This window comes from Natrix helvetica (assembly GCF_964273705.1).
Source record: "Natrix helvetica genome assembly, chromosome: Z".
Taxonomy (NCBI): Eukaryota; Metazoa; Chordata; class Lepidosauria; order Squamata; family Natricidae; genus Natrix; species Natrix helvetica.
This window is the reverse complement of record NC_138554.1, coordinates 25748450-25774518: the sequence shown is the minus strand read 5'-3', so window position 1 is coordinate 25774518 and position 26069 is coordinate 25748450. Positions and strand designations below refer to the sequence as shown.

The following is a 26069-nucleotide window of genomic DNA, read 5'->3' as shown; positions in this document are numbered from 1 at the left end:
CAGTTCTTGTATTTAGAGAAGAGAGCAAGTGCGTAGGCCACTAATGCAGAAGGCAGAGAATTTTATTGTTTAGTGTTAAATGTCAGCAAATGTCAAAACAATTAATGGCAAAAATGAGACAAAAGGCAGGAAAAGGCAAGAAGAGAATAAAAAATACAGGTGGACCTAGACTTACAACCATTTACTTAGTGACCGTTCAAAGCAGTGGTGGGATTCAAATAATTTAACAACTGGTTCTCTGTCCTAATGACCAGGTGGGAAGGCAGGGATTGGTAATCATGTGACCATGTGGGCGTAGCCAACTCAACATCACTCAGATCGATGGGCGCTTTTCCTTAGCTGTTACAATATAATAAGGGTTAATCGGAGAGGCAGTTTTTGTAAGCAGGGCAATAAAGATTAAGTTAGAAACAACACCAGAATGTTTCCTTCCTGCCTTCCTTACAGGATTAGCCCTGTAAAGTGGAAAAAAACCAAAAGAAGATTTATCCGAACCTCTTAGAAAGTTAAGAACCGGTTCTCCTGAACAGGTGCGAACCGGCTGAATCCCACTACTGATTCAAAGTTACAACGGCACTGAAAAAAGTAAATTGTTATTGTTTTTCATCCTGACGACCGTTACAGTATCCCCATGGTCACATGACCGAAATTCAAATGTTGGGCAATTGACTCATGTTTATGATGGTTGCTGAAGGCTCAGCGGGCTGAGATGGCCAGCCAATTCCAGGCCATTATGCAGTCCCACTGGAACAAGGCCCTCCAACCTTCACCCAAAGCCCCTCACCAGGAGGCCCAAGCATATTAGTTTGCACCTAAGTCAGAATTTCATCCACCCACACAAAAAGACCCCAAAGGGGGAGACTCTCTGCAGCAACACAAATGTTCATTGCACACGTCCGGCCCAGGGGTCATAGTTTGAAGACCCCAGATTTAGTGCAATATAAAAAATGCAAATAATTTTTCTCTGGACCACCAAAATTTTCTCACGGACCACCAGGTGATGACTGCTGTTCTAGAGCCACAACAATGCTGAAGATGATTAGCATGATTATTTCAGCCTTTCATGTACCCAATGACAGCAAAATGGAGATGGGGAAATAGGATGCCAGCACATCCTTCCTCTGGTCCACATCATGAAGGAAACAATTTAGTGGGGACGGATGATGTATTCAACAGACTGCAGCTTGAGATGAAGGCCAAGGGGTATACAGGTGAAACTCGAAAAATTAGAATATTGTGCAAAAGTTCATTTATTTCAGTAATGCAACTTAAAAGGTGAAATTAATATATGAGATAAGACTCATTACAGGCAAAGCAAGATAGTTCAAGCCATGATTTGTCATAATTGTGATGATTATGGTGTACAGCTCATGAAAACCCCAAATCCACCATCTCAGAAAATTAGAATATTACATGCAATCAATAAAACAAGGATTGTACACAGAACAATATCAGACTTCTGAAACGTATAAGCACGCATATGTACTCAATACTTGGTTTGGGCCCCTTTTGCAGCAATTACTGCCTCAATGCAGCATGGCATGGAAGCTATCAGTCTGTGGCACTGCTGAGGTGTTATGGAAGACCAGGATGCTTCAATAGCGGCCTTCAGCTCTTCTGCATTGTTCGCTCTCATGTCTCTCATCTTTCTCTTGGCAATGCCCCATAGATTCTCCATGAGGTTCAGGTCAGGTGAGTTTGCTGGCCAATCAAGCACAGTAGGTGCTTTTGGCAGCGTGGACAGCTGGAAAATGAAGTCAGCATCCCCATAAATCTCATCTGCGGAAGGAAGCATGAAGCGCTCCAAAATCTCCTGGTAGATGGCTGCGTTGACCCTGGTCTTAATGAAGCACAGTGGTCCAAAGTCCTGTTGCTCAGTGATCCAAAGTCTTATTTTCTGATGAGAGCAACCTTTGCATCTCATTTGGAAACCAAGGACCCAGAGTATGGAGGAAGAATGGAGAGGCCAATCAAGCACAGTCATCCCATGGTCATTGAACCAGTTTTTGGTGCTTTTGGCAAAAGTTGCTCTCATAAGAAAAGAGGACTTTGGACCACTGTGCTTCATTAAGACCAGGGTCAATGCAGTACACAACTACACAACTTTTGGGGAGTTAGTGGCAGGGCTCAACCTTGAATGGAATGCTGGAGACCATATTCCAAAAGATAGCTATTGCCAGGGCAAAATTAAACTAATTCCACTCCCTTTTCCTGTGAGTTTCATTAAGGTGAAATTAATACAGTCAACATTGTTTCCCATTTATTTAATAAAATGTCTCTGGTATAATAAAGATTCCAATTTAGCAGCATCTTCTGGAAGTCCCTGAGTGCAGACCTCAACATCTGTAGTTATCTGGGGCCCATGAAACTCCAGTTTTATAAGACTGTTATAAAATGACAACTAGCCTAGAGCATGCTTCCCAATCGTACTCATTTTAAGATGTGTGGACTTCCACTCCCAGAATTCCCCAGGAAGCATAGAACCTAGAATCATAGGGCTGAAAGGAACCTTGGAGGTCTTCTAGTCTAACTTCCTGCTCAAGGCAGGGGACCTTAAGCCATCCCAGTCAAATGGCTGTCCAATCTAATTTTGAAAACCTCCAGTGATGAAGCACCCACAACTCCAGGAGGCCAGCTATTCCGTTGATTAATTGTTCCCATTGTCAGGAAGTTTCTCTTTACTTCTAGGTTGGATTCCTGTTTAACAAGCTTCTACCCATTACTTCTTGTCCTGCCTTCTGGCGCTTTGGAGAATAAGTCAATCTTCTCTCTTCTGTGACAGCCCCCCAGGTACTGGAAGACAGTTATCATGTCCCCCCAATCATCCTTTTCTTCCATAGGGCTAGCAGGCTTTTATTTTTATTTTAACTCTGTACTATAATTTATGATTGTACATAAATAATGAAATGAAGAAAATTACTGCAGTTTTATTTCCACCTACTGCTTCGGAGCAGTGAATTATGATAGTTTCCGCCCCCCTGCCCCATGAAAATAGCAGAAAACAAAACAAAAACTCAATTTCCCAGCATGCCGCTGGGGGAGCATGCGTAAAGGTCGAAAACCCCAGGAGACTGAAACTTTGTGTCCAAAGATTAGCTCTGGATCGCTTGTAAATCGAGATTGATTTCGATCGCAGCCGGAATGGCAAGTGGGCAGCGGTACCCGGACAAGGTCGTCATAGTAACGGGGGGTACCAGCGGCATTGGCGAAGGCATCGTGAGAGAATTTGGTGAGATTAGGGAGATGGAGTGGGGAATGGGAAGAGTAGCAGGGAGATTTTACAAAAGAAAAAGAAAAAAGGGGGGGCGGGCGGGGGAGTCTTCGGATCTTCAGTGTAACCTCTGCGTGAAGCTTTATCCTCAAAGTTAATGTGTTGAACTGGAGTGGGTCTAGACCAGGCTTGGCAACTTTAAGACTTGTGGACTTCCAATTCCCAGAATTCCTCATCTGATGAATTCTGGGAATTGAAGTCCACAAGTCTTAAAGTTGCCAAGGTTGGAGACTCCTGGTCTAGACCAAATTTGGAGTCAAAGAGGTGACCTCCCTACGTGCTCAGATGTCTAGATTCAAAGAAATCCCCCCCCCCCCCCAAATCAGCATCTGCTATCAGGGACAACACCTGAACAGAATTGCCATTTAGTTTATCCTTATATAAATTCCTTAACCTTTTAGGATGCTATAAAAGAAAAATTTAAGAATCATTTTTGGGCTGAAACATGGCTGCCTATTGTAATTAGAGGGTTTAGTGCTTTGTGTGAATCCAACCGTTATGTGTAAACTGCAGGACTTTGAAATGTGTACTTTTCCAAATTACCAGTTTTTATGTCAGAGTTCAGCCTTCTTAGCTTAAACCTCTCTCTTCAAAGATTAACTACTAGTGTAGCTAGATTGAGTGTTGCTCAATCAGCTGGGAACTTCTGGGGGTCCACAAAGTTTGCTAAGGTTGAGAAATGCTTCACTAGAACAAAACAAATTCTGCCTGCGGTATCAGAAAGGCCCTTCCCTCTAGGAAACAGACTGAAACAACATCCTGCCTTTCTAAAGAGCACACAGATTGTGTCCATGCTACTAAATGAGGAACAAAATGAATACAGAAAACTGTATTTCTGTTAAGAAATTGATGGAGACTCTCTCTCTCCATATATGGATATTTATAGCACAGATAGTCCTCAAATGAGCCCAAAATTTCTGTTGCTAAGTGAGACATTTGTTAAGTGAATCTGGTCCCGTTTTATGACCTTTCTTAGCATAGTTAAGTGCTTCACTGCAGTTAATTAAGTTAGTAACACATTTGTGAAGTGAATCTGGCTTGCCCATTAATTTGGCAGAAGAGCACAAAAGATCACAAGATGTCAGCATTCTGCAACTGTCATAAATATGAGTCAGTTGCCAAGCATCTGAATTTTGATCACATGACCATGGAGATGCAACAATGGTCGTAAGTGTGAAAAAAGGTCATAAGTCACTTTTCAATGTCACTGTATCGGTCAGGGCAGCCTCCATCAGTAACCAAGAAAGAAACCACTCAACTCCATTTTTCAGAATTAAGAGTACTTTTACTGGTTATGAGTAGATAGCAGCTAGCAAAGCAAGATCTGAGGCAAAAGCGCGGGCAATCATAGATATCAATATGTGACCCAACTCCCTCCCCCGAGTGATCCCAACCCCTAGTGAGTCCAATCCCCACACCCCACAGGTGTCATGTGGGCTGCACTTTCAAAACCCATCATCAGGTTGTATGCCGGACGGTTGGCCTTGGCGGCAATTCCACTATCTGCAGATGCGCAATAGATGGTGAGAAAATGACTCCCTTCTTCATTCACTCCTGTGCTTAAACTTCCCCTCCCAAATACCATATATCTCCCCCCCCTCCCCGTTTCAATGGCAGCCGAAGCGAGCAGCAAAGCAGAGGCTGACAGTATCTTTGAATGATCACTAAATGAACTATTGTAAGTTGAGGACTATCTATATTTTCAAACTTTTTCATATTTCAAGGGTAGAAATAGATTTTAATGAATTAGCTTTGACATTTCTTTTGGTTCAGTTTCTGTTCCCAGTTTTTCACCATAGCCTAAAAGTGAGTTAAAATTATTGGTTTCTTTTTCTGCCTTCAAAAATAAGTATTCTCCCTCAAGCCAGTTCATAGAAACTTAAAATGGAATGGAGAGACAATTGAACTTTAGGAGTTTTAGCAGATTACAAAGGTTTACCATAAAACAAGTGTACTCAATCTGCAGTCTCCCTTAACATTTTACATGCAGCTACCAAGGAACCTCAAAAATTGCTATTAAATTACAATACTTAATATTTATTTATTAGATTTTTATTTGCAGTGAACATACTCACTGCTCCTTTCTCCTCCTATTTTTCCTAAAACAACAGTCCTGTAAGGTGAGTTGGGCTGAAAGAGAGAGATTGGCCCAAATTTATGCAGCCAGCTTATTTTTCAAGATCAGTGAAGGTCAGTTGAGTGCTGCCACTTATCTGGGAGGTAATGAAACATGCTTTTCGAACTATAGCAAGTCGTTCCAGGCCGTATTGATTTAATGGACCAATAGTCTAATAATCTAATCTAATGGACCAATAGTCAACCTTGGCAACTTTAAGATGTGTGGTCTTCAACTCCCAGAAGTTAAAAGTTGCCAGGGTTGAGAAATCCTGGTTTCTATATTCATAAGCTGTTATTGGGTGAAGGGAACCAATATTATAGAAACAGTCCTCAATTTATGTCAACAATTAAGACCAGAATTTCTTTTGTTTTTTTTGTTTTTGTTTTAAACAAAGTTTTATTGGTTTTTTGAAAAATAACAGGGAAAAAGGTAGTGGAATGGTTACAAATTTTGGCAGTTGCGATGTGTGGTAGGTGCCCCCTCCCTCCATACTCAGAATATACATTTACACAAGATTCATTACTAAATAGTAGTATATAGTCAGCATATGAGTTCAATTAATAATTTCGATCAATTTATGTCAAGCAGATTTTCTTATTCATTTTTGTGATCTGAGTTTTCTCGGTATTGCCCCATCTCCCCTCGCCGCCAGAGCTCCGGCCCCTCCCGTGTCCTGCATGTCTGTTGTAGGATCATCTGGTTTTTCTAGGAGTGCTTTATTTTTTTCCATAAAGGCCTGTGCCTCTGTGGGTGTATTAATTCTAACTCTTGTGTCCTCCCAGAATATTAGCATACCTTCAGGCATCAACCATCTGAACCACACCCCCTTCTGGTATAGTTTCTTCGCTAATTGCGAATAGCTTTTTCTTTTCTCCCTCACTTTCTTGGGGATCTGTTTCAGGATGGTTATTTCCCTATCTTGATATTTCAAAGCTTGCCCCCTTTGTGCACTCAGAATTTCATCTCTTGTACTTTTTCTGAGAAATTTAATGTGTACCTCCCTGGGTACGTTGTGTGTTCTAGCATAGGCTGAGTTCACTCTATAAACCAGATCTAGTTCCCACCCCATCTGTTGTTTCTCTTTCTGAATGTATTCAGCCAAAATACTTGTCATAATGTCCCTTATATCTTCATCATCTGTCTCCACCACATTTTGAAATCTAAGGTAAAAGGACATTCTCTCAAATTCTATTTTCATCTGTTGGGTGTCAAGTTCTTTGTTCCCCTTCGGCACCCCTTCCATCCCCTCCCTCATCTCAGCCATCCCACCCAACCGGAAGACCAGAATTTCTTTTGTTAAGGAAGATGGTTGTTAAGTGAGTCATTCCTGATTTTGCAACATTTTTCCATTGGTGGTGAAGTGAATCACTGCAATTGTTACATAAATCAGAGATCTGTTAAGCAAAACCATCTTCTCCTATTGACTTTGCTTGTTGGAAGCCAGTGCTAAGTTTGCAAATGATGATCATATAATTCCTAGGATGCTGCAACCATCAAAAATATATGCCGGTTGCCAAGCACCCAAATTTGGATCACATGACCATGGGAATGCTGTGATGGCCAGACGTAAGTCCCTTTTTTCAGTGCCGATTTTACTTCAAACAGTCACTAAATGAATGGTTGTAAATCAAGGACTACCTGTTAACTTGCTATATCATATTCCTGTATTCCTCATCAAATGCTGTGGTGAATAAAGTCACTAGGTTTTGTTTTGAAATATTCCACTTGTTTTTTTCCCCCCTCTCCTTTCCAGTTCATCATGGAGCCAAAGTGGTCTTCTGCGCACCAGCATCAGAAGGTGAGACCTAGAACTCTCGCTGTCCCTGCTTTATATTTGATTATTTATAATCCTGCTGCCAATTTAGCTGAACAGGTTGACAATAGAAAGTTGCAAACCCTGTAAGGAGAAAAATGCAGATGCATCGCAAATGAAGCTGCAGTTCGTAGTAGCACATGCCTTTTAATAAAATCCATCAAAATCATATAGTGCTTTGGGACCCATTCAGATTTTTAGATGAAATAAGGTAAGCATCTAATTGGAGCTTTGCGAGAATTCGGCAATCTACCTTTGCAGAAAATGGAAGCAGTGAGAAAAACCAATATTTTCTGGCCAGAAAAATAAATAAATCACTAGCATGTCTACTTGCTACAAAAGCATGCCTACTTGCTACAAATTTAATATTTTCCTGGGGAGATGATTTTCATTTAGGAAAATGGGATGTGTGATCTTTCCTAAGGAACAGCAAAATATATAATGATCTTTGCAATTGAACAGCAGTTTAAACCTGCCTGGTGCTGTATTCATCACACAGCCCATCTAAGGCTCACAAAGCTAACTTTGGCTCCAACTAACTATTTTATTTTGCTATTGAATCAAACTGCTTGCGTGGTGGCCTAGTGGTGAAGATGCTTGCCTGCCACTCAGAAGGTTGACAGTTCAATCCTAGTTAGCGGCAGATGTTTCTCTCTCAGGGTGCAAAGAGAAAATATCTGTTGTGAACTCTTGTGTGGTGTCAGGAAGGGTGTAAACACCCAGCTCCATCCTCTCGCCCTGAATCTACCTCGAATTGTGGGATTATAGGGCTGTAAAAAGAGGGTTTTTTTAAATTAATCAAACTGTTTCTAAATTTACCCAGTGTAATGATAGATAAAGTAAGCTTATCTATCTGACTTGGAAAGGAAAGAAAGAAAGGAGGGAGGGAGGGAGGTATCAATCCAAACTTAGCACTAATTTACTGAATTAGCTCTCAGCTTTCCTTTTCTTGTTGCTGTAATTTGGATTACTTCCTTCATTAAGTACAGTAGACAATTTGCTTTGGTAGCTAAATAGCCTTTTCAATGCCATAATGCTGGGCTAGCTTTAATAGTAGGCAGAAGTCCGTGGCTGGTAAGCATAAACAATTATGCTTACCAGTCTGGCAAAATGTTTTGTCAATAGTATAAACTTAATAGTAAGTTGTCATTAAAACGGACAAACCTCATCACAATGGGTTGTGTTTGAGAATGCTACTCATGAGTAGAACTTGAGGCAAGATGGAAATACTAGCAGCTCCCATTTTTTGTTTAATTATTCAAATTTGTTGAAACTACCAACTCCAATTGACTAGAAATAGCTAGATATATTCCCACTGTATTCTAAAACCATTTTTTAAAATACAATGGAAGCTAGTGGGCCACATGTTTTCAACTCCTGCTGTGAAAACTTTTCCAGGGATTGGTAGAAATCAATTTCTCAGGTTTGAGTGGTGGACCTGTTAATTTTACTTGGACCACAGCTGGAACTACAGAGACAGCTAAAGGCTCCAGATATAAATAACTTGGGATAAAATAATTATCCTTCCCTTCCATTCCCCTATGGCAGCACTAAACCCACTTTGCATCTCTTCGCAGAAGAAAAAGGAAAAGTGCTTGAGAGGGAACTTGCAGAAGATGGTGGGTCTGGAGAAGGTCGCTTTGTGGTCTGTGATGTCCTCTGTGAAGCAGACATGAAGGTAGGATGGACTTCTGGACTTCTCTTCCTGGATGGGTTCTTTCCTAGATCCTTATTTCTTATGGTGGTTTTTTTTTTTTTGAACTTCTGCATTTTTTCCATCGCTTCTGCAATGTAACTTCTCACACTAAAGTCCAATGCAAATGCAGCAAATCCAGGAATTCCCAACCTTGGTGACTTTAAGGAAGTGTGGTGTTCAACTCCCAGAATACCCCAGCCAACATGGTTGGTTGGAGAATTCTAGGAATGAAGTCCAGGCATCTTAAAGTTCCCAAGGTTGGGAAACCTTAACCAAAATTCTTCACCTTATTCTTTGTTTTGAATATAATGTTGTTGAAAGTAGTTGTAAAACAACCACTGGATTTCATGCATTGCACTCTAGCTTCATGCAACAAATTTGGTTTTGATTTAGCATAAAATGCAAACTCAAATCAGTGGGGTTTGTAAATTGCGGCTTTGTATTCTGAGTAAGGAAGCCTTGTCTAGCTTGTTCAACAAATAGTAGCTAAAAAAAAAACTTAGGATTTTGTGCATTGTGGAATCCTAGTGCAGGGCTAGCTCAAAGGGTCTTGTGTATAAACACTACTACCCACATTTTTGGGTAAACGTGAAGAACAAGTGTCAGTGAAGTTAACAATAGCAATTCATGATCTATAGACAACTTTGCGGACAACATTTCTCTGAATAACAGCTATGGAGGAAATAGGTAAGATGGCAAACCTTTCCCAGTTCTCATTGTTTGAATATGCTTTCTTTAGTCTTTACTTTGTGCAAATACATGGATGTGATTCCTGCCTAGCTGCTTACATATCTACCAGCCATTATCATCTCAGGTTTCGCACATGATTCCCATCCAAATACTGATATTGTGTAGATTTATACCTACTTAGCTTCAGAAAAATGGCTGTATCACAGCTACTCAGCCCACATCCTTGGAAAATTACCTTAAATCTACCCTCCCCCATTACTTCTGCAGTAGCTGCCAACTGTCCACATATTTCATATGGATAACAAAAGTTTATGCTTTTATGTGATTAGGAAAATATTAGAATGTGCAGAAATGAACAGATTAAGGCTGGCAATTAAGGAGAAAGAACAAAGTGAATATTATGTGATATGGGAATTATTTTATCAGTGGTTAGAGAATAAAAATGGAAGCTAGAAATAAAAGGAGATTAAAAAAATAGTAGAAAAATATATTAAGGTTAAATATGATAATTGTTAGTATTATGATTATGAGGATTATTATGCTTAATATTATTTTATTCTTATTAGAGGATATGTTAAGAGGGAAAAATGAATGTTTACTATGCTCAATTGTTCAATACACTAAAATTGTACGTTCAGAGAATTAATATCTATGTAGTGAATGATGTTGCAAATTCTGATGGTTATTGCACAGAGATATTTGTACCCAGATGACACACTGTTTAAGAGAAGATGGAATGTTCATATTAAAAAAAAACTTTTAGAAAAGTTTATGCTTGGACTTGGCTGTTTAAGAAGGTTGCAACTCGCAAAGAGCCAAATAATTTGATTCTCCTCTTGATCTTCTTCCACATAGCAATAAGACTTATATACCACTTCATAGTACTTTACAGCCCTCTCTAAGCAGTTTACAGAGTCAGCATATTGCCCCAAACAGTCTATGTCCTCATTTTACCAATCTTGGAAGGATGGAAGGATGAGTTAATCTTGAGCCACTGAGGAACAAATTGCTGGCACTGGGCAGAGTTAGCCTGCAATACTGCATTCTAACCACTGCGCCAACACGGCTCCTACCATCCCTGAAATCTTTCTTTTTTTACCCTGTACCTTCTCTACAGAGATTAGTGTCGGTGACCATAGGACAGTATGGACAACTAGATTGCCTGGTGAACAATGCTGGCGGGCGTGAGTCATTTCCAAAACGATTAGGCCTGTCTTGCTAACCATTTAACCGAGTCCCTTTTGGGAGAGGGGGCGGTCTAGAAGCACGGTAAAATAAATAAATAAATAATAAATAAATAATAAATAAATTTAAAATGTTGTTACTCATCCCACTAATCCTGACATTATTCTTATATATGTGATGGTGGCGAATATCTGTAGCTCAGGGGGAGGATGAGGGTGGAAGTTCGTTCTCTGAGTTTGTGGGCTGGTTTCCAAACATTTCGTTACCAGGCCAGGTAACATCTTCAGGGGAGTTTAGGGGATGTCAGTGTTCCTCTGTTTGTGTGGTCAGTAAGTCTTGTGATGGTGAGGTCACAAGATCCATCACAAGACCCCCACCTGATGTGATTTTATTTATTTATTTTATTTGTTTAGTTTGTCAAACATGTACGAGATAACAAGTATAAGAATAAACATGGACATGAAGACAGGAAATGGGTAGGAATAAACGGGGACAATAGGACAGGGATGGAAGGCATGCTGGGGCGCTTATGCACGCCCCCTTACAGACCTCTTAGGAATGGGGTGAGGTCCACACTAGACAGTTTAAAGCAGTGTTTCTCAACCTTGGTGACTTTAAAGTCCTGTGGACTTCAACTCCCAGAATGTCCCAGCTGGCTGGGGAATTCTGGGAGTTGAAGTCCACAGGACTTAAAGTCGCCAAGGTTGAGAAACACTGGTTTAAAATAAAGTTATGGGGGTTTGAGGATGTAACAACAGAGTTGGCTAGTGCATTCCAGGCATTGACCACTCTGTTGTTGAAATCGTATGTTCTGCAATCGAGTTTGGAGCAGTTTACCTTGAGTTTGTATCTATTGTTTGCTTGTGTATTATTGTGGTTGAAGTAGTCACGGATAGGTGGGACGTTGTAGCAGACAATTTTGTGTACTACGTTTAGGTCAGACCTTAATTGGCATAGTTCTAGGTTGTCCAAACCCAAAATTTCAAACCAGGTGGCATAAGGTGTTCTATTGTGAGCAGAGGAATGGAGTACTCTTCTCGTGAAATACCTCTGGACTCTCTCGATTGTGTTAATGTCCGATACACAGTGTGGATTCCAGGCAGAGGAGCTGTATTCGAGAATTGGTCTGGCAAAGGTTTTGTATGCTGTAGTCTGCAGTATAATGTTACTGGGAAGAAGCTTCGCAAAATTAAGTTAACAACTCTTAATGGTTTTTTTGGCAATGCTGTTTGAGCTCTGGGGCTTACCCATCAGAAGACCTGCTGACCCCACAAAGACCGTATAAACAGAAGACCACTGTTTCCCCTAAACTCCACGAAGATGTTACCTAGCCTGGAAATGAAATATTCGGAAACCAACCCATGGCTCGGAGAACGAATCTCCACCCTCATTTATTTTAACAGTTTTTTTCAATTGTTTCTAACTTGTTTGAGATTGCTTTTATCACATTGAGTCCCTGTAGATTTCTGCAAAGGTATCTGTTGATTTTTATGAGCAGGATAGATTACTTTCCTCAACCTGACACTGTGTTAGATTACAACTTCCATGACCCTGTGAAAGTCTCTCCAGTTTTATCTCCATAGCAACCCTGTGAGATAGTTGGATAGACAGAGAATGTAATTAACCATTTGAACCAATTGAATTGGTTCTCCCCAGTCATCAACTTGGAAAAACAAGACAGAGAACCAGCAAGGATAACACTGACAAAGTTGATTAAGCATGACTTTTATTTGGTGCACAAACTGATCTAGGTGATGTATGGTCCTCAGGATTAATTTGAAATAAGGACCTTTACAGTGCTAGAAAAGCAAAATACCCCCTCCAGCGAGCAGGAAGGCAATATATATGTATATAGATTTATGCAATATCCTTTCTTTCTTTCTCTGACAAACAGATCCTCCCGATCAAAGAATCGATGATGTATCTGCCCAAGAATTCCGCAGTCTCATGGACCTCAACGTTGTCAGCGGTTTCTTAATGGCCAAGGTAGCTTTTCAGACACACACACAAACACACACACACACACACACAAACCTATATCTTAATTATATATATTATTCTATATGCACAAAATGCACAACATATGCATACAAGATGGCTTTTTACCACACTGCTATTGTCTACATTTCATTTCTTACCCTGCAGTTGTAAAACAAGGATTGGTGCAGAGTTTTGGAGTGATAGCGGTACAGAATCCTTGATGGGACTTTCTTTCTTCTTGCCTAGATTTCTATCCATATTCTCCATAGTGAGGAAATGGGCCAGTCAAAGTGGCAAGAGCAATCTACCTCCTTCTATGACCTGTTCTTTCCTTTGGGCCGTGAGGTCATATGGACACAATACAGTTAGTCCTCGACTTATGATCACAATTGAGCCCAAAATTTCTGTTGCTGAGTGAAACAGTTTTTAAGTAAAAATGTTGCCCCCTTTTGCAACCTTTCTTGCTAAGTTGTCGAGTGAATCACTGCAGTTGTTTAGTAACACAGTTGTTAGGTGAATCTGGCTTCTCCATTGACTTTGCTTCTCAGAAGGGCGCAAAAGGGAATCACATGACCCCAGGACATTGCAACCGTCGTAAGTATGAGTCAATTGCCAAGTATTTGAATTTTGATCACATGACCACCACAGGGATGCTGCAAAAAACGGTCATAAGCCACTTTTTTCAATGCCATTGTAACTTTGAATGGTCACTAAATGAACTGTTATAAATTGAGGACTACCTGTATGGATGTACTCATGTATGGCTAGTGAAGAGAAGGACCAGGGGAGACATGATAGCAGTGTTCCAATATTTGAGGGGCTGCCACAGAGAGGAGGGGGGGTCAAGCTATTTTCCAAGGCACCTGAAGGCCAGACAAGGAATAATGGATGGAAACTGATCAAGGAGAGATTCAACCTAGAAATAAGGAGAAATTTTCTGACAGTGAGAGCAATCAACCAATGGAACAGAAGTTGTCTTTGGAAGTTATGGGGACTTCATTGCTGAAAGCTTTCAAGAAGAGACTGGATGGCCATTTGTTAGAAATTGTATAGGTCCATGATAGCAAACCTATTGCCACAGGTGGCACGTGGAGCCATTTCTTAGGGCACGTGAAGGGTTGCCCTGTCAGTTCCAGTGTGCACATGCGCACTGGCCAGCTGATTTTGGCCTTCATTTTTGGCCGTTTTTCACTCTCCGGAGGCTTGGGTTGCAGAAAGCAATTCAACACACAAACCAGAAGTTCAGGAACAGACTTCCGGTTTGCATGTTGTCAATTTTCTCCCTCCGGAGGCTTTAGGGAAGCCTCCTGAAGCCTCAGGAGGGAGAAAAATTGCCCTAGGGACAACCCGGAAGTCGGAAAATGGGCCATTTCTGACCTCTGGAGGGCCTGCAGGGGGGCGTTTTCACCTTCCCCAGGCTCCGAGAAAGTCTCTGGAGGGCACACATGCGCACAACCCCCTCCGTGCTCCCCCCACTTTTGGCATAAAATGGCAAAAAGGTTAGCCATCACTGATATAGGGTCTCCTCCTTGGGCTGGGGGTTGGACCAGAAGACCTACAAGGTCTCTTCCGATTCTGTTAATCTGTTATCTAAAGAGGCCAAGCTTCCCTAGGACACTGAACTTTTCTTTTGTGTGCTATCTACTGCTTCCTATCTATAATTACTTGGGGAGGCTTGAAGCTTACTTCTACTTCACCAAGATGGAGGGGCCTTGGCAGTGATTGTTGACTCCAAATTATGGATTCAATTCAGTTCAGTTCCAGGTTGACCTATTCACTTTTAGAACTACACAATAGTCTTTCCAAACCTGAATCCATCCAGGGGGATTAGATTACAACCTAATTTTGAAATCATCTGCTGGCTATTTAAGGTGAAGATTATGGAAAGTCAAGTTTATCTTGGCTGGTGGTTCTTAAATAGCTTGTCTCAGGTACACCTTTTCCTGGTCTCACAATGTCATTACCCACCTACCACCCACATACACACAAACAAAGTGTGTTGTTTTCAACAACATCTCAGCAGTGGTAGTCCCAAACTCAGACCTTGACTTATAGATTTGTCCATTGCCCCAGTATATGCTGAAAGAACCACTGATTTGAATGGCACGTAGTTGGGGGGGGGATGAACAATTACCGTATTTTCAGAGTATAAGACGCACCTTTTTCCCTCAAAAAAGAGGCTGAAAATCTGGGTGCATCTTATACACTGAATACAGCATTGTTTGCCTCCCGAAACCCCACCCCCTTCTAGAGAGCTCTTGGGGGCTGGGAAGGGCAGAAATGAGCAAAATATGGCCCATTTTTTGCTCAATTGTACCCCCCCAGCCCACAGGAGCACTCTATAAGCTTCCTAAAGGCTATCCATGCCCCCCCCCTTTTTTTACAAAAAACGAACCCGTTTTTTGCTCATCCCCGCCCCCCCCCGGGCACTCTTGCAAGTCTCCTAAAGGCTATTCATGCCTTTTTTTGGAAAAAAAAACCAGGCCATTTTGGGGAAGTCTGCAGAGTGCCAATTTTTTTTTTTTTTAAATTGCCTATTCAAAACCTTGGTGCAACTTACACTCCGAAAAATACGGCAACTCCTGTTAAGGGTGCACAATTTCTGGGTTAAAAGCAAAGCAGGCTTTAGATAGCATACCATGAGCCGCGTTCCAAGGCAGATATGGTAGGAGGGGACAGGCCCTAAACATGATTTCACTAAAGTTCAAATGTAAAAAAGATTACATGCAAAGAACCTTAATCAGACCTCAGTGTAACTGGCTTTGCATGCACCACTTCCATTACCTCTGCGATTTACATCTTTCTATAGACAACTCATTCCTTTATTCGTTTGTTCATTTGCATTCACCTGTATACAGTACACAGGTGGCATTATTATTTGTATCATTACATTATTATGCCAGATGGCATTTATGAAAATAAATGCTCCAATTCAGCAACCTTTCCTCAGTAGCAGACACCCAGCCCATCCAATTAGTCCATTAAATGAGATTTCAGTATAGGCTACTCTCCAATAGCAATAGCAGTTAGACCTATATACTGCTTCACAGTACTTTACATAGTACTTTCTGAGCGATTTACAGAGCCAGCATACTGCCCCTAACAATCTGGGTCCTCATTTTACTGACCTCAGGATGGAAGGCTGAGTCAACCTTGAGCCTAGTGAGATTCGATCTGCCAAATTGCAGGCAGCCTGCAATACTGCACTCTAACCACTGTTCTACCGTGGCTCATGCATTTACATTTTACCCAAATATCCCATTGAAAGTCTAAATTTCATATCTTCTGAAGAGCCCCCTCCCCCAAGGCTTTGGGGATTGGTTCTGATCAGTATCTGCATTTCCATGGTTACGGGATCCTGCTGTCCTCCCTAGAGATCAAATCTGTCTCTACTTTGCATGTAAAATCCACATTTCCTCCGAGATGTTTCCCTTGGGATGAGTGGAGAGGGGGATTGAAATATTTCAAGATCATGTTTGAAGGTGGAATACTTTTTCAGCAGCTTTTCTGGAAACAGCTGTGTGGGGAATTGCTTCAGATCCATGATGTGGTATCTTTTTTTTTTGTAAATGAAAGAGCCCAAGTTTCAGCTGTATCTTATTTTGTTAAAGTCTCCTTCTTTATACTGGTACTCTTCAGTAGTATTGGGTTTACAATGATTAGAAACACCCTTGTTGGCTTGGGATCCTGGGAATTGTAGTCTTGATGCATCTGGAAAGCCTTGCGCCCTAAGAAAAATTGGGAACTGAGAACAGTCTTCGTGAATCACTGACAATTATGGGAAAATATTGAGCTAAATCCTTATTGGCGCTGTAGCTCTCTTATGGACCCCTACTTACCGTATTTGTCGGACTATAAGATGCACCTGTGTATAAGACACACCAAGATTTTGAAGAGGTAAGTAAGAAAAAAAGTTTTTTATCCTTCAAAGCCCCCAGGAGCACTCTGCAGGCTTCAGCATGGCTGGGGGAAGGCAAAAATGCCCCCATTTTTTTTGCAGAAAATGGGCCATTTTTCACAAAAACGGGGGCATTTTCCCCTTCCTCTAGCCCCGCTGAAGCCAGCAGAGTGCTTCTGGGGGCTGGAGGAAGGGAAAAACACCTCCATTTTTGCAAATACAGTAATGACAATTTCTGGAGCGGATGGGGTCAATGTTATTTGCTTGTTTTGGAGATAGTACAATTAAGGAAGAAAAGAGTATGACCAGGACAAAATATTTTTTACAATTCCACCGAGGGCCATCTCTACCATAAGACAGAGGGAGGAACTGCCTTGAGAAGATGAACTTGAGCATCATAATTGAGTAGGAAATTGTTAGTTGCTGATGTTGTTATTACCACACTTTCGTTATCAGAGTAAAGGGCGGTATGGATTTCCCAGGTGCCAAAAGAATTTGAATGACTTTGGAGGGTGTCCTACTTGACTTGGTGGTTGGAGGTAGGTTGGTGGGAGAAGAATGGCATTTGCTACTCAACTTCAAGCAAGAACTTTTTCTATACATCTAGTTCACTGAACCATCCACCACCATCCAGCCCCTTACTGTTCTCTATTCCCTTTCCTTGTGTATCCTAGCCTTTGTGATTACTTAAGGAAAGGCTAAACATAATTACTTTTATTGTGGCTAAAATAAAATAAAAAAGATTTCAATTGAATCAATACTAAATAAATGTCCAGAGCTTGTATACTTTCTTATCGTAATTCTTTATTTTTCTTCATTTGGCTGTTAACAGTTTGCACTGCCCTTCCTCCGGAAAACAAATGGAAACATCATTAACATTGCGAGCATCGTCGGTCACTTTGGACAAAAGTTAGCTGTACCATATGTGGCAACCAAGGTAATCCAGATCAAAATGTTCCGGTCATATAGGCCTATTTTCTCCTCTATAATTGTCCAGTCATAAAATATTTTTGCTCATTTCTCTGTACCAAGCTGCTCTCGAGAATTGTAGGCACCAGTTGGATTTATTTCTCTGATTTTGATAATTTTGTTTAAACAGCCAGAAGAGCTTTCCATGTTGTGGCATGGTAGAGCTTTTTTACCCTAAAGGCAAGATATAAAGCTCCCAATTCCAGGAAGGTTAAATTGCCTTAGAATTTAATAACACTACAAATTCATTTTAAAGACTGGAGCTACTTAATTAACTGAAGGACTCTTACTTTCAGCTTATCAGCAACTGAGTGTTGGGATCAGGGCTTCCTAAGGCTATTTGATGATCAATAATAAGGAGGGAGGGAGGGAGACAGAGACAGTGAGAATGAATCAACTTTTCTATCAAATCCTGCTTTGATGGAGTTCTACTGCAGATGGAAGCTAATGACATGAAAAGTTGGCCTAATAGGCAGGAGAGAAATTGTAGCTTAGTCAAGTTGCTGATTGCCTTTATAACTTTTCAATGCTTTCAATTTGCAGGGTGCTGTGGTTGCGATGACTAAAGCTATGGCTATAGATGAGAGTCAATATGGTGTCAGAGTCAACAGGTAATATGGTTGCTATCAATCTGCCTATAAACACCCTGGTTCAATATCAAGTTCAGGGGTTTAAGAGGAAAAACAGAGTTCCCCAATGTTGTTTTGGGGAGAAAAATCATTTGTTAATGGTTTCTCTATCCAAAACAACATGAAAGACTTTTTCTTTCCTGCTGGGATGGACAACCTGCAACTCTTTGGTCCTATGCAGCTTCTGCTGATTTTGTGCAGTCCTTAGCATCAGACTTTTAATTCTCAGTAGGTTACTTCAAGGAGATACGGCATTTGCTAGAAAAAAGGCAGCTGTCCCCCACTTCAGTCACCTATGTCTCGTCAAGGTTGTATTCATAGAGAAGTCTGAATATGCTGCTGAATTCAGGGACTAATTCCTTAACAGAAAGGCAACATAGAAAGGAGATCAGTAGTTCCATTCAGGCATTAATTCCATCCTTACTGTTGGGTGGGTGGGTGGGTGGGTGGATGAGTGGATGAATGGACAGATATAAGACACAGAGAGAGATGATAGAGAAATATGAGAGAGTTGAGAAGGAGAAATTAGATAGACAGACAGATTGTGTTTTAAACAATACACACAATCTTTTCTGGAAAGATTGCAGAAGTGGTTTGCTAGTTTGTTTTTCTAAAATATACCGGTAGTCCTTGACTTACAACAATTCGTTTAGTGATAGTTATAAAAAAAAAAAGCCCTGAAAAAAGTGACTTATGGCCATTTTTTCAAATTTACAACCATTGCAGCATCCCCATGGTCACATGAGCAAAATTCGGAGGCTTGGCAACTGACTATGACGGTTGCAGCATCCCAGGTTCATGGGATCACTTTTCACGACCTTCATACAAACAAAGTCAATGGAGAAGCCAGATTAACTTAACAACAGTGATACTAACTTAATAACTACAGGGATTCACTTAATAACTATGGCAAGAAAGATTGTAAAATGGGGCAAAATCCACTTAACAATTGTTTCCTTCAACAACAGAAATTTTGGGCTCAGTTGTAGTTGTAAGTGGAGGACTACCTGCATTTTTTTACTAACCCAATCTAGTTTACAAGGATTTCCTGGTTGCTAATTTAGCTTTTAAACCATCAGCCAAGGAGTTTCATTTTATTGAGGGCACAGTTAAGCTATTTGAGATTAAATATGTAGAGTTTGCTTCCAATTAAATACACACAGAAGTCTCGTGAGATCTTATCATTTTAATATAGGAAACAGCACTGCATGATATTTGGTAGGCCCATGATATTCTTCAATATTTTTCACTTTGGAAGAGAGTTGATTTTGAATTATGCTCAGAATTTACGGGGTAGCTGTTTTGGGGGGTGATAGATGCTCTGGTATTCATAAGTGCTGTGCTGTCAATCTCTGCACCAGCATAAGTAAGGCAATTTTAATTTAATGAGGTTACATTTATAAAAATAAAAATTACGGAATTGTGAAGGGTTTTTTTTTTTGCATAAAAGTAGATCAGTTTGCTCTTCCACAATGTTTTCCTTGTCAGCACTCTCTAACCATTGGAATTCCAGCATCTCACCCAGCAATATTTGGACTCCCGGATGGGAAAAGTTTGCAAGACAGGCAGCCAGTACAGAGGCAATGATCAAGGAAGGTGAAGATGCTCAGGCAAGTGCATGGTGGGAAAATGGGAAATGTACGGTTGGACAATTTAGATAATATTTCAGAGGTCCATATATAAACATTGTGAAAACACAACCAAAGCGCTTGCGGCAAGAACAGCAAGATTCTTGTATTGTGCAAATTAAGGATACCTGCGTGTATTATCTTAGCTTAGTTGCTTCCTTTGTCATGGAGAAATTTTAGAAATCTCTCTGGTGAGCCAAATGGAACTCTTTCTTAGCCTGACTTTCTAACTTGGGGTTCCCATTAATTTTAAGTTGAGGAGTTAATTTAGGGGCATGTTCACAGCACTTCCCCAAGTGGGCCTTAATTTAAAAATTTCCAGAGTGAAACGAATCACAAAACAGCTATTTATCAAAAACCAATCGGTGTCGGTCACCGGGACCAGAGGCTTAGTCTTGTGAGCTTTCGGACTTGTGATGGAGCCCCATCCTCAGGGAACCTCCATCTTACCAAAATGAGTGCTTTGGGTTACTCTATGCGTAATATTTACCATATTTTTGAGTATAAGACGCACCGGAATATAAGATGCACCATGATTTGGAAGAAGTAAATAAATAAAAAAAGTTTTTGCACTCTGCAGGCTTCCCAAACCCTATGTACACCTCATTTTTTGCAAAAAAGGGGGGCATGCAGAGCTTTGGGAGGCTTGTAGAGTGCTCCTGGGGGTCAAGGAGGGGCAAAAATCAGCAAAAACGGGCCGTTTTTTGTTCATTTTTTTGCCCTCTCCAGGAGCATTTTGCATGCCTCCCAAACCCTCTACATGCCCATTTTTGCAAAGGGAACAGGGTTTCAGTAGACAATGCTGTATTCAGTATATAAGACGCAACCAGATTTTCACCCTATTTTGGGGGGTGAAAAAGGTGCATTTTATACTGCGAATAATGCGGTATATGGCATCTGATTGCAGGTGGCTGTTTAAGTTGTTGATTGGGGTGTTGATGGCCAGCTATTCCATCATAGAACAATGAAAGAAAAGTTGATCCACCTACCACTCTCCAACTTCCACAAAGATTAGAAACTGGAATAAAAACATCAACTTCGGGGCCGCAGGATTTCTAGGATCCATTTGTTTTTGGCTTTAATGGGCCGAGGACAAACCAAATTATAAGCTGCAGTCATCCATTTTTATTTTTTTAAACATTCTCGTGAGACTTCGTCATACTTGGAAATACAGGTAATATTCAACATACAATTGAGCCCAAAATGTATGTTGCTAAGTGATAAATTTGTTCAGTGAGTTTTACCCCATTTTACGACTTTTCTTGCCACATTTGTTAAGTTAATCACTGCAGTTGTTAAATTAGTAACCCCGTATATCTGGTTTCCCCAATGACCTTGCTTGTCAGAAAGTCACAAAAGGGGATCACATGACCCTGGGACACTGCAACCGTCATAAATGTGAATCAGTTGTCAAGCATCTGGATGTAAATCATGTAACCATGGGGATGTGGCAATAGTCATAAGTCTGAAAAATGGTCATAAATGCTTTTTTCAGTGCTGTTGTAATTTTGAACGGTCACTGAGTGAACTGTTGTAAGTCGAGGACTATCTATAACAGGGGTGTCCAAACTTGGGAACTTTAAGACTTGTGGACTTCAACTCCCAGATTTCCCCAGCCAGCTGGCTGGGGAATTCTGGGAGTTGAAGTCCACAAGTCTTAAAGTTCCCAAGTTTGGACACCCCTGATTTATAAAGATGATGGTAAATTATTCTGGTTTAGGTAGTCCTCGAGTTACGACTATAGTTGACCCCAACAATTATGTTGCTAAGGGCAACATTTGTTAAGTGAATTTGCCCCATTTTATGACTTTCGTTGCCACAGTTGTTAAGTGAATCATTGCATTTGTTAAGTTAGTGACATGGTGGTTAAATGATTCTGAACTTCCCGTTGACTTCCTTGTTGGAAGATTGTGAAAGCTGATCACTTGACATTGTAACCGTCCTAAATATGAACCAGTTGCCAGGCATCTGAATTTTGATCACGTGACTATGGGGATGTTGCAACGGTCATAACTGTGAAAAATTGTATAAGTCAGTGCCATTGTAATTTTGAATGGTCATTGCATGAACTGTTGTAAGTCAAGGACCACCTGTACTTCACCTTTAATTCATAGACAGACTCTAGATGTGGAAGATGGCCAGGCTGAGCGGAAGGGAGGGGTCAAATTCATCATCAGTCATGAGTTTCTTTGTGCCCACAAGACATTTAGGTCCAGCCCAACTTGAATTTCTTTGACTCTTATCTGCTGCCAAATTGCTTTGACCATTATTCAGATTCTTGCAGAGAGCTTAACTTGCAATAAATCTTTACGCCCTTTGGAATTGCCTGGATCTGCTGATTTCCCTGGCGCTTGACACTAGCAGGTAGAAGGAGAGAAATATGTGGAATGTATTGGAGCCTGTGATTGGGGTTATTGAATTATGATAAGCTCATCACAGAACCCTGAGTTCTGGAATCTTTATTTTTTAATTCAATAATGGCCCAAGATTCATGGGTAAAAATAAATGTATCAGGGCAGTGTATGTACCTCCTTCGGCATAGAGTCCACCTTTCCCTCTTTCTCTTCTCTGTTGTGATTGCAGCTTATGGGACGGATGGGGACTCCAGCAGAGTGTGCAAAAGCGGCCCTCTACCTCGCTTCGGATGCCACGTTTTGCACAGGGATCAACCTTTTCCTCAGTGGCGGAGCTGAACTTGGCTATGGGAGGAAGAGCCACCAAGACCCCAATTCTGGTTTTGACAGCTAGCAAGAGCTAGCTGTCAATTTTGGCAAATCACAAACTCACATTGGGAGATCTACTCGAGTTCCATTCTCTGTTTGCTTCGTGAAAGTGAAGTGGAACAGTTCCACTGCTGCATTGATTTGTGGTAGTAAAAAAATACTGTATTCATAAGCGCTCTGGGACCTGTTGAGGTTTTAATAAATTCTAATCCACCACAAAAAATGAAGAGACTTTCTCCTTTTCTCACTCCAGAAAGCTTTCTGCCTTGCCTTTGTGTGATAGGCAGCAATAATTCATTGGCAGAACAGCTGGTCCTCAGCAAGGAAAGGCCTGGCATGCCAAAATCAGGAGCCCACCCACTTTCCCATTGATTGGCATGATGGCATGACCAGTAGGATATCTTAATGGCAAGACGCCAAAACGTCCTGCTTGCCAAATTTTCACTGCAGGTTGCAATTGGCTGCTTGAGGGGAGGGAAAAGAAGTGTGGGTGTGTGAATGCATGAAATTATGTACAGGGCTGAAATAGTAATGCACCCAAACTATGTTGCAATGGAGGGGAAATCACCACCACTTCAGTCTCCTGAAAACTATGGACCTAAAAGAATTGCCAACTTGTGTGCTTATTCAGTCTCCGATTCTCTGATTCATTTTGTCCCTATGGCCTACCAGAATTCAACAGCAAAATACTGATAACAGAAGAACAAAGTTGGAAGGGACCTTGGAGGTCTTGCAGTCCAACCCCACCGCTCAAGCAGGAAACCCTATGCCACTTCAGACAAATGGTTGTCGAATCTCTTCTTAAAAACTTCCAGTGCTGGAGCATTCACAACTTCCAGAAGCAAGTCGTTCCACTGATTAATTTGGCAGTGTGACTTGGGAGAAGGTTAAAAAAAGAAAGACTCAAAATAAGATTAGTCAAAAATTGGGGAGCATAAATAATCCGTTTTTAATTAACTCCCTCTCTGTCCGCCGTCCGCCCCCACAAAACCTAATAATTGGGCTGAAAATATCAACTCCACCTTACCTGCAATCCCCTTATGAGATGCTCCTGATATTAATATCCTGATATTAAAGTAGTTCAGAATTGCTCATCCTGAACGTGGAGAAGAAATTTGTCACAGAAGGTCATTTTAAACTCCATCTTTATGTTACTTTTCATCATTCTTCCCCTTGGTGATGCCCGCCAGATAAAGGGACTGCAACTTCAGGGACCGCCCCTCCCCCTCTCAAATTCAAATAACTACATTGTGAACAGAAGTTGCACAAATCCTGACCTTAACAATAAAAACAGATTCTGAGTTGAGCTCCAGTGAACATTCCAAATCAAGCCTTTGATAACAGCACAGACCTGTTTTTCACACAGTTGTGCCTAAGGTGAACTAGACCTTGAGGCTAAATCTAAAAACTTGCTTTGTTAAGCGTGAAAATGTTTAACTGGCCCCTTCTGATTCCCTGACCTTGAAATGCCTTATCAACCATTGTTTCTCTGGATTAATATGTAGACAAAGTAGGGCCTATATTTGCCTTGGCTGGTTCTGGTGTTTGCATAGAATTTTAAAAAATATTATTGCCATCAACACTTTATTCCCGTCTTTTTCCAAAGACATTAATCTTGGTCCTTTTCTTTAATCCTCCAAGGATGTCTGTAAAATAGGCCTACATATTCAATTTGGGGAGGAGCTGAATCCCAAGTGCCTTAGCCCAGTAGGCAATCTATGGATGTTTAGACCTTATTTCCCATTAGCCTAAACAACACGAGCAATGGCAAAGTCCATGGAAGGGAATGTCCAAAACCTCTCGAGCAGGGGTGTCAAACTCAATTTCATTGAAGGCCTCATCAGGTTGTGTTTGACTTGGGGAGCGGGGCAGGGGAGGGGGCATGGCCAGCTCAATGTCACTCATGTCAGGAGGGCGTGTGGTGGGCCAAGTGCTCTGCCAGTGAAAATGGCCTCCCAAGCTCCGTTTTTGGCTGCGATGGCCTCCTGCAACCCTCTGTCAGCAAAAACAGCCTGAGAAGGCCTCATCCAGATACTCTCCCTTAGTATGCGGGCCTCCCGAGCTCTGTTTTCATTGGCAGAGGGTTTACCAACCTTCAGAGAGGAAATAATTAAGATGCAACAGTAAGAGTAATAGATGATGGAAGAATATCATGGTTGATTAAAACAAATGATTGCTCCTGTTACAAGTAGTCCTCGACAACAGTTCACTTAGTGACTGTTCAAATTACAACAGCACTAAAAAAAGTAAATGTCTTGCTTAACAACAGAAATGTTGGGCTCAGTTGTGGTCATAAGTTAAGGACTACCTGTATTATCATAATGAAGAACTGGTGTGATGGCACAATGTTTAAAGTGTTGAACCCAGACCAAGGAGCCCTAGATTATATACAGTAGTCCACTTTTAGCCATGGAAACTCAGTGGATGATTTTGGATCAGAATGACAGAGTTGGAAGGTACCTTGGAGGTCTTCAAGCAGAAAAGCCTATATACCATTTCAGACAAATCTCTTCTTTAAAACTTCCAGTGTTGGAGAACCCACACCTTCTGGAGGCAAGTTGTTCCACTGATTAAATGTTGTAAATGTCAGGAAATTTCTCAGATGTATCTCATAGGGTTCTTAGGGGAGCAAACTAGACAGGAACTCCCAAAATAAAGTACAATATAAATCAAATCACTCATTATCATTCCACCTTTTAGACCCCAATCGTGCCAAAAAAGCTTACAAGTGACATTCAGAATCCAAAATACATTTTAAAAAAGAGATTAAATGGATATTTCCGGGATTCTTTCAGGGCTCATGATGGTAAAGGTCCTATGAAAGACATGTGAGAATGTCGAGATAAAGCAGTTTTCAGAATAGTCTTTGCCTGCCTAACTTCCTCCATTTCTCTTGAAGGTTCCCTCCTGCAAAGGCAATTTTTCATTTGACTTGAGTGTTATGTAACAAAAGAAAACAGAACTTGGAAACAGAGCTTCCCTTTTTAAAATAAAAACATCAATCATTCAAAAGCATTTTCAGTATTTTTTAATTCCTTTAACCTTTCTTTTCCTTTATCTCATAACAGTCACTTTTACTGCTCACTTTTACTGCTTAACAGATGAAGCTGGGGTTTTGTTATGATTTGTTGATAACAAGGCAAGCGAAGTGGATGAAGTTTAGCATTTAGATGTTTGTAGGTGATCAGAATCCTTTTTGTAGGGGTTTTCAATTTTTTGAAGTACAATAACCTTTTAAGAGGGGTGTGGTGGCTTGTTGGCTAAGACGCTGAGCTTGTCAATCAGAAAGATCGGCAGGTCAGCAGTTTGAATCCCTAGTGCTGCATAACGGAGTGAGCTCCCGTTACTTGTCTCAGCTTCTGCCAATCTAGAAATTCGAAAGCATGTAAAAAATGCCAGTATAAAAATAGGAACCACCTTTGATGGGAAGGTAATGGCGTCCCGTACGTCTTTGGTGTTTAGTCATGC

General features: G+C 40.9%; 1 protein-coding gene and 1 long non-coding RNA gene across 2 annotated transcripts; one reads left to right on the top strand and one right to left on the bottom strand.

Annotated features, from left to right (window-relative positions):
* Positions 1-3059: 3059 nt before the first annotated feature.
* Positions 3060-22753, top strand: HSD17B14 (hydroxysteroid 17-beta dehydrogenase 14). Its single transcript, XM_081970800.1, has 9 exons — positions 3060-3229; positions 7144-7188; positions 8781-8881; positions 10707-10773; positions 12669-12760; positions 17485-17589; positions 18165-18232; positions 19764-19860; positions 22462-22753. Exons 1-9 carry the CDS (start codon positions 3142-3144, stop codon positions 22624-22626), a joined length of 828 nt encoding a protein of 275 aa, XP_081826926.1. The 5' UTR covers positions 3060-3141; the 3' UTR covers positions 22627-22753.
* On the bottom strand, positions 21570-25593 carry LOC309401681. Its single transcript, XR_014176780.1, has 3 exons — positions 25062-25593; positions 23629-23697; positions 21570-21891 (listed from the first exon to the last, which is right to left on the bottom strand). It is a non-coding gene; the product is annotated as an uncharacterized lncRNA (long non-coding RNA).
* Positions 25594-26069: the final 476 nt, after the last annotated feature.